Raw genomic sequence first — 12,085 nt, 5'->3', positions numbered from 1 at the left:
CAATGACAGTGTTGTGTCCCACTTCAGACAAATTTTAAAGAAACGCCAGAAACAGAGCTCTCTCGACAGATATTTTGTGCGACAGGGTTCCTGTGACTCTCAAGTTGTTCCCAGTGCCAGTGTCTTTAAAAAACAAAAAAGGGAAGTAACCCCAGATAAGGACTTCATACCTGAAGTCCTAATGGAAGGAGATTCTCCTTCCAAACAATAGTGTACACCTTCCTCCTGTCCCCTCCTCCTGTCTTCCATCCATTGTTTTCAATATGTAAATCTTTATTTAATTTGAAAAAAAAAATTTATTTTAATATTTTTGGGTGTCTGGAATGGATTAATTTTATTTCCATTATTTCTTATGGGGAAAATGGTTTCACCATTCGGCAATTTCGACTTTCAGCAGGCTCTCTGGAACGGATTAATCACGAAACTCGGGGGTCCACTGTACTTGGAAATTGAGCTCAAAGTAGCAGAAATGTTCGATTTTTACCAAAGTTCAAAAGTAAATAAATCATGCCACGTGTCCAATACATGTCAACTGGTGAGTCTAATATTCTTTCATAAGTGCACTGATATTATTTATACCATTTCTACGCTAATGCAGTAGTGTGCATAACAGTAAATCTTCTATTTTTTGTGAGAATAAAAATTCAAAGTGGAAAACAAAAGAAATGTAAGAGGGGCGTGGGGACATGACTAATGAACAGAGGAAACATTATTTTAGTGCCAGGAATGTCTGTCTTGTTTATTCTGGACCCTATTTGGAAATTGGCATCTTTTGAAATTTGTGTGAAATTGGCAAAATTGCTAATTTCTGACCACTTTATTGGATAGTTGAAATCAGTAAATGGGTAATTTCTTGTACTCATTCAATAGAAAAAATGGAGTTCTAGCGAAATAGTTATGATTTTTGTCGACTAATTCACTGGAATTGGCCCAAAATAGGGCTCAAAGTGGGTGAAATCACCAATGCGTAAAGACTGTCAAGACCACTAACTTCGCAAGAGCATAATTCCGTAAGTTTTCCATCAAATTTCATGCTTTTGGTGTCATTATGATCGGGAAAAGATTCTCTATCTTTTCACAAGAAAAAGTAATTTCTTTTTCCGAAAAATTTTCGACCCTGAGAACAAGTTTAGGAGAGGGCCTCTCAACCCTGAAAGGGTTAATATTATGGTTATAATTAGTAACATGTAGGCAAACTGCTGAACTGTCTTGTGCTTATCTAATAGAACTTGTTTTTTGACTTAAACTAGTAATTAAATTTCTACTTGTTTTTTTCTGTTTACGAGTGATTACATGCACTGCAATAAATTTAACACACACTGAGTTCTGTACATCAAGGTTGATTTGTCTTGAAACCAGTGGCTATACCATTACCTGCTATGTACAGGATAATGAGATACAGTATTTTGTGAGTAGGTACAGTACTATGTTTTTCATGGTCTTGAATGTTTTTTGTTGTTATCAGTTAGCAGTGTAATATAAGACTGGTGTTAGAGTTCCTAAAGTAGTTAAGCAAACCCATTGTGCTGAATACTGTAATATGTTTTAAGAAAGAAAAATAAGTCTGTACTTGGTTTGGCACTTCAGCGGGGAGAGGGGAAAGTGCTTTGATATTGGTGAACTGCTCTTGATTTGGAGTATTGGAGTTATCTTCCCATTCCTGAGATCAAATATGAATAACTTCCATTTCCCAGGTGCTATGTGACTTACCAGTTTAGTGCTTTTCCATATATATATCATAATGCACATTGATGAACCGCCAAGATGGGCATACCAACTGTCATGTCAAAGATATTAATCGGTATTGGGTTGGTGGGACAGTTCAATTTCAACATTGAAGATTTGAATCCATTAAAGAACTGAAGACAGAAGTAGGCCTCAAGAAAAAGTGGTAAAAAGGTTTGAAACTGTTGGCAAAGAAATGCAATTTATAGAGAGTGTGCTTCTGAGATGCTTTCCTCAAAGCAAGCACAGAAGAAAAATAATTTCGTTCCTCATATGAAAATGTATGAATGTATTTTTGAGAGCAGTGTATTGTCTGAATATTATGCACCAGTATTTGGAGTGTAAAAATTAAAAGACAATATGGGGCCACCAAGGGTATAATTCAGAGGGCTGAGGAGGGGTTGTTGAGGTAGTTTGAGCATTTAGAGAGGGATAGGATGACAATGGGTGTATAAATCTGGGGTTTAATGAAGGAAGGGTAGGGGTTGTCCTGGGAATTGCTGGAGGGATGAGGTAAAGGAGGTTTCAAATTATAGGGGCTTGAGCATGTAGCAGGGCTTGTGTGAGTGTGTTAGAAAGAAGTGAATGGAGACATGTGGTGTTAATAGACATGCTTTTGGAGTGTGAGCAGGGTAGACAACATTTATGAAGGGATTCAGAGAACACTGGTTAGCCAGACTTAAGTCCTGGAGATGGGAGGGGCAGTACCTGCACTCTGAAGGAAGGATGGTGATACATCAGTCAGAGGATAATCCGAATTGTGATATCAACACACTTCTTGCAAGACAACAATTGAATGAATGATGGTAGATAATGGCCAGTGAGGTAAAAAAAAAAGAAATTAACCCTTTGACTGTTTTGGTCGTACATATACATCTTAAAAGCCACAGTGTTTGACATATATACAGTGGACCCCCGCATAGCGATTTTAATCCGTGCAAGAGGGCTCATTGTTATGCGAAATGATCAGTATGCGAATGAATTTTCCCCATAAGAAATAATGGAAATCAAATTAATCCGTGCAAGACACTCAAAAGTATGAAAATTTTTTTTTTACCACATGAAATATACATTTTCCTACACACAAAGAGAAGGATACATGCACAATAGTAGAGTAGTACATGCACAATATATATTGTGCATGTACTACTCTACTAAATGAAGAATAAATGACACTTACCTTTATTGAAGATGCAGCAATGACTGATGAGACACTGTGTCCTGGGAGTGCCTTTTCCTCCTGAGTACTGTAGGTCCTGTTTGGCATTTTCTTCCAGAACAGGCCTTATCACACTGTGTATGCCACTACGATTCTTTAATCTCTCAAACCAACCTTTGCTGGCTTTAAATTCACCAATATGAGCACTAGTTCCAGGCATTTTTCCCTGTTCACCTGGGTGTTAGTCGACTGGTGTGGGTTGCATCCTGGGAGACAAGATTAAGGACCCCAATGGAAATAAGTTAGACAGTCTTCGATGACACTGACTTTTTTGGGTTATCCTGGGTGGCAAATCCTCTGGGGTTAATTGTTTCTTGGTATTCTCAATAAGCCACACCAACAACGGTGCTACAGCAGCAGCAGCAGCAGCTGACAGTGATACAGCAGCAGCAGACGATGCTACAGCAGCAGCAGACGGTACTACAGCAGCAGCAGATGGTACTACAGCAGCAGCAGCAGCAGCTGATGGTGGTACAACAGCAGCAGCAGCTGACAGTGCTACAGCAGCAGCAGACGATGCTACAGCAGCAGCAGATGGTACTACAGCAGCAGCAGCTGTACCACCAATAGTAGCGATGGTTGATTGGGGTTTATTACACAACCTGGCCAGCTCGGAGACACGCACTCCACTTTCATACTTATCAATGATCTTTTAGTAATTCTCACCCTTATTGCTGTAGGGTTGGCACTAGAAGCTTTCTTGGGGCCCATGGTCACTTATTTTGCAGATAAAATCACCAAAAACACTGTAATAATACGAAATGTTCCGATTGTATGCTTGGATGTTACCGCGGAGGCTGGCTGGTAAACAATGCCACCGGCGGCACATGTGAGGCTGGCTAAGGGCGCACATTGGACGCGTCTCGGACGAACAGCGGTGAGCGGGTTTTTGAGCGGTATGCGAGGCAAAATTTTTGCGATAAAAGCGAGCGGTATGCGGATTAAACGTTATGTGATGCCAACGGTATGCGGGGGTCCACTGTATACTCAAAAATTCTAGCAGTTTCAAATCAAGCAGGAGAAAACTGGTAGGCCTATATGTGAGAGAATGGGTCTGTGTGGTCATTGTGCACCATATAAAAAAAATTCTGCAGCACGCAGTGCATAATGAGAAAAGAAACTCCGACTGTGTTTTTAGATTAAAACACCGAATTTGAGGTGTATTTTCGTATAGTTTTTATGGTTATATTCTCGTTTTCTTAAGTCAGATTTCATAGAATGGAAAACATATTATAGAAATAGAGGTGATTTTTATTGATTTTACTATGAAAAGGACCTTGAAATGGAGCTCAAAGTAGGGGAAATGTTTGATTTTTGCCAATGTTCGAGAGTAAACAAATGATGTCATTGTCCAATAAATGTCCAACTAGCCATTCTAATATGCAGTCATGAATGGGTTGATGTTATTTATACAATTATTACAATATTGCAGTAGTCTGCATAACAGTAAATCTTCTATTTTTTGTTTGAATAAAAATTCAAAATATAAAGCAAGAGTAATATCAGAGGGGCCTGGAGACATAACTGATGAACAAAGAAAATGTTATTTTAGAGCCAGGAATTGTTCATTCTGGACCCTATTTTGAAATTGGCATATTTTTTAATGTGCGTGAAATTGGCCAAATTGCCAATTTCTGACCGCTTTATTGGGTAGTTGAAATCGGTAAATGGGCAGTTTCTTGTACTCAATCGATAGAACAAATGGAGTTCTAAAGAAATAGTTATGAATTTGGTCGACTGGAACAATGGAATTAGCTGAAAATAGGGCTCAGAGTGGGTGAAATCGCCGATTCGTAAATATCACCAAGGTTGCTAACTTTGTGAGTGTGTAATTCCATAAGTTTTCCATCAAATTTCATACTTTTGGTGTCATTACCATCAGGAAAAGATTCTCTATCATTGCATAAGAAACCCTTTTTTTTTTTTTTTTTTTTTTTTTTTTTTTTTTTTTTTTCAAATATTTTGCGACACCAGTAAGACACCTCAGGATTTGGGGTTTCGACAGTCAAAGGGTTAATTTGAGATTTGATGGTTTCTATACTGGTTATTTGTTTTAGTTCAGATTTATAATACTTAAATGTAAATGCTTATTGAAATTACAGTACAGAAATTTTTGTTTCTTTTTTTATTTATTTTTATTTATTTTTTTTTTTTTGTGATTATCAATTAACTACATTATATGGATATAGTAGTATTTATTAAGATATTGTACTTCAAGCTTAGCTTAATTTAAATTTTGATTGAAAGACCTTTACCTTTGATACTCCTGGAGTCCAACCATGGGCCAGGCTTGTCTAGTGCTAGCCTGGTCAACCAGGCATTTATAGACAAACAGTAGGTTGGAATATAAGCTTGAACATTTAATTGTCAGTTTTTGCCTATGAAGATTTTATTTTCATATTAGTCTCCCAGCCTGATCTAGAGCAGACCATTAGAGGAAAGTAGAAAATATGAAATGATTACATTGTTCGTCAACATATATCTCAAATATATCTGTATTATACAGTAATTATATTTGATTAATTTTTCAGTGTTTTAGATCTCTTTACTTCTAGTTAATGTATTGAGAGAGAAGTTGTGGTTATCATAGAGTTGAGTTACAATCCTCCACAACTGAATGTTTACTTTAGTACTGCACTTTAGTGTTCTAAATATATATAAAAGATACAAGGAAATTTTTTGCATAAAATTCAGTAATTTTAGGAATTTAATTACAGGTTGTCAGCTGGACTTACATAAAGCTCAGATGGCTGAATTTTGATGAGTACTTAACCCATAAACTGTCCAAATATATATATATATACGTTCTTACTTTCTTATCGCTAGTGCCCCAAATGTATATTTACATTTTATTTTTCCTGTCTCCAAATTTGGCACGATTGGCCTGAGATGCCTGGTCAGCATAGAATGTATCTTAACACTCGGTGTGTGCTGTATTAAAAAAATCTGGGGCCACTTAGTACCTTGTGGGAGCACCAGGTAAATTGAGCGCCAGCTAGAGAAAACAGTGAGGCAAACACCAAGGATTCACTGATGTTATGTCATATTAACACTCCCCTTTTAAGAGGAAAGTGATGTTGACCCCCAAGTTTAGTGGCTTTGAAGTGGATGTGGCCACAAGTGGTCGAGGAAATATCAAAAACCTCAATAATAACCCCATGTGCAACATTTGTGCAACACCCTTTCAGAATGTCTTATAACATATGCCTTAAGTAAAGAGAAACAATTTTGGAAAATTGTCTATCTCTGTCTGTGTCTGTCTCTGTCTATCTCTGTCTGTCTCTATCTGCCTCTTTCTATCTCTCTCTCTGTCTATCTCTTTCTATCTCTGTCTCATAGGTAAACATAAATACAATTTTACAAAGTGTAAATTACCTAGGATAACCCAAAAAATCCAGACAAAGTGCTATAGCTATACTGTGTTTGTAGATATAATGAATAAGAATACCTGTTGGTTCACAGTGGCTCTCTCTGAGACAGAGAGAGACAAGCAGAGAGACAGACAGAGAGACAAGCAGACAGATTATTATTATTATAATCATGGGGGAGCACCCGGCAAGCAGACAGAGAGACAGAGATGCCATCACTCATCAAATGTGACCAATAATCTCATCACTGGACCCATGCCAGCGCTCATTAAAATGTCACCCCTTATCTCATCTTATCACTGGACCCTCGCCTGCGCTCATCAAATGTCATTCACCCTCACGGAGCTTGTCACTGACACTTGTCTTACATCATGCTTCAAGGGAACTTCTTCTTCTTCTTCTTTTTCTTCTTCTTTTTCTTCTTCCTTCTTCTTCTTCCTTCTTCTTTTTCTTCTTCCTTCTTCCTCCTTTTCCTTCTTCTTCCTTCTTCCTTCTTCTTCTTCCTTCTTCTTCTTCTTCCTCCTACTTCTTCTTCTTCTTCTTCTTCTTCTTCTTCTTCTTCTTCTTCTTCTTCTTCTTCTTCTTCTTCTTCTTCTTCTTCTTCTTCTTCTTCTTCTTTCTTTCTTCTTCTTATTATATACTCCACTTATCCAAAACATTGCTGTGACTTATAAATAATTTGTATATATTCCCAGATAATACTAAATGACCAAGGCAGGTGTAAATGTCCACCTCTCAGTGTGTTCCCGACAATTTGAGTACAATTTCATTAATTAATATTAGTGTCAGAACAAAGATTGGTTATGAAATTGCAAGAACTACTATCAGTTGTAATTATCAGAACATAAAAATTATATAAAATTTAGAAATGAAAAAAAAAAAAAAAGTATATCGACAATATTTCTGCAAGCGGCTGGAGTCGATGTTGCTGTCAGGTGATCACCAAGTGCCAACTTCGCAGCCTCATGTCTCGGTAAGTACTGACCCTAAAATTTTTTTTTTATCCTGTAACACTTACAAAAATGTGCCCTTTATTTCTATATAAAAAAAAATTTTTTTTTTTTATTTTTTTCAAAATATTCAGGGCACTAGCGGTAAGAACGTATATACGTATATACGTTTGGACCATTTACGGGTTAAATATTAAATTTAGTAATTAATTGTTAATTAACATTGACAGATTTAGTAAGACTGATATGGATAGATGAGCTAATAATAGGCAGTAAGTAGTGTAAATTAAATATTCATAATAGATTTTTAATAGTTCATTTAAAATGCTGTGTTCGCTGTGAACAAGTCTATAAAATGTAAAGGAGTTCTTTGATATAAATACAAATATTTATTTAAAATAAACAAAGAAAAGTAATTATTTAACATAGATGTCATAAGATATATTCACTATCAGACTGGAAAATGTAAAATTTTATATATTGTACTTAGTACTTCCACAATACAGTTAAACACTTAATATAAACATGTATACACACTGTGACATACCTGCACTTATTCCTCTCTAAAATAAAAGAAAATTTATTTGCTAACCATTATACAAAACATAAACATAATATTTAAAAATGACACAGTATGCACAGCATTTCAGGCAACTTAGATTATGAGTACAACTGCTTAACACTAAAAAGATTACATAGAGATGTTCTCTAATTGCTACCCATTATGAAAAATATAAACAGGTGTTAGTGGAATAGTTATTACAATCGAAACCACCTCATCTGTGCCATCTTTGTTTTTAAACCATGTGGTAGAAAACATTACCTGGTAGTTTTTGCATTTATGAAGCATCTGTAGCAGTAGAAGAAATACTTTTTCTGCCTTCACTACTATATTTTAATATCGCAATCTTTATCTTCGTATAGCCAGTGTTTTGCATCATATTTAATCCTAGCTTTTATTGTCAATTTTAAACATTCATTAGATTTACCTGGATTTCCTTCCAAATTATTTTGACCTGTATACATGGCTTCAGATAAAGGTATATTACTGTAATAGAAAAACTAGGTTATTCATAGTCATTTTGGTCAAAATTTTTATTCTGTAGATTTCTAAAATTTCTTAAGTAGTAATTAATAGGTCTTAATAATTAGAAACACATGGAAAATACAAATTCCTTTATACTCTGAAAAATTGTAATATTTAACTTTTTTTTTTTTTACTGAACAAGACAAAAATTTTCTACAGGTGTGGATGGATAATGACAGTCAAATGGTTGAGGAGGGAAGAATGGCAGCTAAGAAGGACCTCTCCGGAAGCAGAAAATTGTCCAAAATGTACCAGTGTTCACAATGTAGCTATAGTACCACTAATCGTTGTGATATTACAAAGCATTATTCTACTCACACTGGAGTAAAGCCTTTCTCCTGCTCATACTGTTCATATCAAACAGGCGATAAGTCAAATCTCACAAAGCATAACCGTATTCACACTGGAGAGAAACCATATGTTTGTCCGTGCTGTCCTTACCGAACTACTAGAAGTGATAGTCTTAGAAGTCATTTTGCACATGTTCACAAGCAGACACAAAATACACAATTTCAGCAGTGAAGATATTGGATAAAACTTGAAGTTTTGTAAGGTATGCCCCAAAAGATTGGTTATGAAATACCTGTACTTCAAACTTTGTAATCTTGAAATATAGTACACAGCAGAGTCAATGAACTATAATAAATAAAATATAATTTGTGACTAGAAGCTGTGGTACAAAATGTTTCTGATTTATGATAAAATTACAAAAATTGCAAAGAATACTTTTGTGTAATACAGATTGTTTGTATTTGTTAAAACGGGCTTGCACAGTGAAATTGTCCCTAAAATTTCAATATAAAAAAGTTACTAATTCTTTCACAGTAGAGATAATTTTGTGTTTTCCAGTTGTTTGAATAGGAAAATTTTTTTGTGTTATTTAAATATGGTACTGAAATGTATGTAAATGCAGTATTTAACTGCACATATACTATTTGACTAGAGTGAAATAAATGTAAATGTACTATTTAAATACAGTAGAGCCCTACTTATATGGCAGGTTAGGTTCCAGGCTACTGCCAGAAAGCAGACATCACCGGAAAGCAGAACGCCATTTTTTCCACTTACAAATGCATATAAATGCCAGATAGCAAGTTTACACTAACATATATTAAGTTAGCAATAAAAAGTATAATACTGTACACACACAGTACACCCATTACTTACCTTAAAATATTTGTAGTCTTAATGTATGGTGAGAGGTATTATTTATTTTTTGGAAGTCAGGTTTGGAAGGTATGGTAGCGAGCCAGGTCACCCCACCTCACCCCACTCACATGTAATATGCTATGACATTTAATTAAAGCACCCCAGAGCGATAAAATACACATACTGTACAGTACTTTCATTAGTTACCTTAAAATATTTGTAGTCCTAATGTAGGGTGAGAGGTGAGTTTTATTTGTAGGTAGTCAGGTGTGGGAAGTATAGTAGCCAGCCAAGGCAGCCCTGCCTGCCCCACCCCACCCACACGTGATGTAAACAAGCCAGGTGAACATGTCTGGTTTGTTCATACAAGTTTGTATTATACTATAGTACAAACACTTTATATTTTGTACAAGTTGTCTCCACGTTGATACAGTAGAATAAATAAAGACCAACACTTCCATTCGTGTAATTTTTAGAAGGAATGATGCTCTGACAAATTATTATTACAAGCTGTTATCATTATTACAAGTTATTATTATTACAAGTTATTATTATAATCATAATAAAAAAGAAGCACTAAACCCACAAGGGTTGTGAATAGCTGTAGATAGAGTGAAGGCATACGAAAGGAATAAATTTCTAGTTAGGTTACTGGTGTTTGACTAGAGAAAACGTAATTCTTCAACTCTCCTACCAAACGCTTGATAAACAAATCTCATATTTATGTCAGTTTTTATACTATGAGTGTATGTATCATGTTTATATGTTACGTAGCATCTTTATTAGATAATTTTGAAAAAAATATAGATGGAATAGTGGAAATGTCTATATTATCATAATATACGACATTTAATGCACCCAAGAGATTATATGGCATTGAGTAGAGAGACTCTTAGTGATTTTAATGTGTACCTGCATGCCAGTACAGTGTATAATTATATTTAGGTACAGGTAAACATAAGTATAATTATCAGAGTACATACAAAATATGTAATAACTTTAAAACACTTGAAATTTTGGAAAATTTCAGGACATAGTAGAGAGTTGTGCCCATGGAGAATGTAAACAAACCGGGTGGGGCGTGCCATATTTGAAAGACCGCTCGCTGTATAGCAAATTTCGGTCATAATTGGACATTGCTGTATTAGTGGAGCGCCGTAAGGCAAAATACCGTAAAGCGGGGCCCTACTGTACATTTAAATATTCTATTTAAATAAACTATATACCATAAACTAAATATTTTTAAAGCATTTAAATACTTTTTAGTGCAGATTCTGCTATAATACTTTATTACTGAAATAAATTATTTTGCCTTCACACAGTTATATAACTCTTCAATCCATCTTAAATTAGCAAACCAAAATGAGGTTGATCTTCATGCCACTACTGTTGTACATCTGTCCATCTCAACAGTCTAAAAATTTAAAAAATAATGACTTACATCAGATACAGAAATATCATAACTTTATCGCTATGATAAATATGTCACTCCAAGTGAGAACTTATGGCGGCTGTTGCTTGTGATATGAGATATAAATAGGTTAATAATTTATGGTTTAAGCTATGTTATATTACTAGCTTCCTTCACAGAGGTTACTTTGATGCTGGTTAAGGGCTCATGATATAAGGAATTGACTCTATAACCCCCCTTCTTTAGCTCAGTCTGCATTACCTCTCATTCCCCAGGCGCTCTATGACCTCTGTGGGTCTAGCGCTTCCATATGAGGATGACACTGTGTTCTTGTAGCATCAATATTGTAAGCACAGCACAATCTAGTGCCTGTATTTTTTAAGTTTTATAAACATTGTACTCATAGCCAGTATATCATACTTATGTGCATATAGAGGAAACATGATTAATCACTGGATGATATTTTGTAGTTGCAGTCAATATGCATTCATAGTTATTTCTCTTTTTTTACATGTACAATATAATGAGATGTGTGTGTGTGTGTGTGTGTGCGTGTACTCAACTAATTGAGATTGCAGGGGTTGAGTCCAAGCTCCTGGCCCAGTGTGTGTGTGTGTGTGTGTGTGTGTGTGTGTGTGTGTGTAACTGATACTATGATGTACAAAAATAGTCTTAAACTAAAAACATTTTTTTTTTAAATTGATGTATTCATTGCATTTGTTAGCTTGTACAGGTGTGAACATACTTGTTTATGCATGTGTATGTATGTATGTGTGTGTGTGTGTGTGCATATAAGCTCAAGTTACCAAAAGACTGAGTTCCAAGGACAAGGCTTATTAAGAATCCTGGGTGACAAATATGAGCCCTCCCTCACACACCCAGGGTTCCTTAACTCTTCCTCCACCACACAACCAAAACACACACACACACACACACATACACACACATACACACACAAATGCACGCACACACACAAATGCACGCACACACACACACACACACACACACACACACACACACACACACACACACACACACACACACACACACACACACACACACACACACACACACACACACACACACACACACACACACACACACACACACACACACACACACACACACACACACACACACACATACACACACACACACACACACATACACACACAT

General features: G+C 35.7%; 1 protein-coding gene across 1 annotated transcript in view; it reads left to right on the top strand.

Annotated features, from left to right (window-relative positions):
- LOC128685738 (zinc finger and BTB domain-containing protein 7A) overlaps positions 1-11,856 on the top strand; it is a 653,624-nt gene extending 641,768 nt beyond the window's left edge. Inside the window, exon 7 of the mRNA XM_070087957.1 lies at positions 8,509-11,856. Within this exon, the coding sequence (XP_069944058.1) occupies positions 8,509-8,871 (363 nt within the window). The 3' untranslated portion in view covers positions 8,872-11,856. The remainder of the gene's footprint in view (positions 1-8,508) is intronic.
- The last annotated feature ends 229 nt before the right edge of the window (positions 11,857-12,085 follow it).

Source organism: Cherax quadricarinatus, chromosome 23, assembly GCF_038502225.1.
Source record: "Cherax quadricarinatus isolate ZL_2023a chromosome 23, ASM3850222v1, whole genome shotgun sequence".
NCBI classification, from domain to species: Eukaryota; Metazoa; Arthropoda; class Malacostraca; order Decapoda; family Parastacidae; genus Cherax; species Cherax quadricarinatus.
This window is presented reverse-complemented; position numbering and strand designations above follow the sequence as displayed.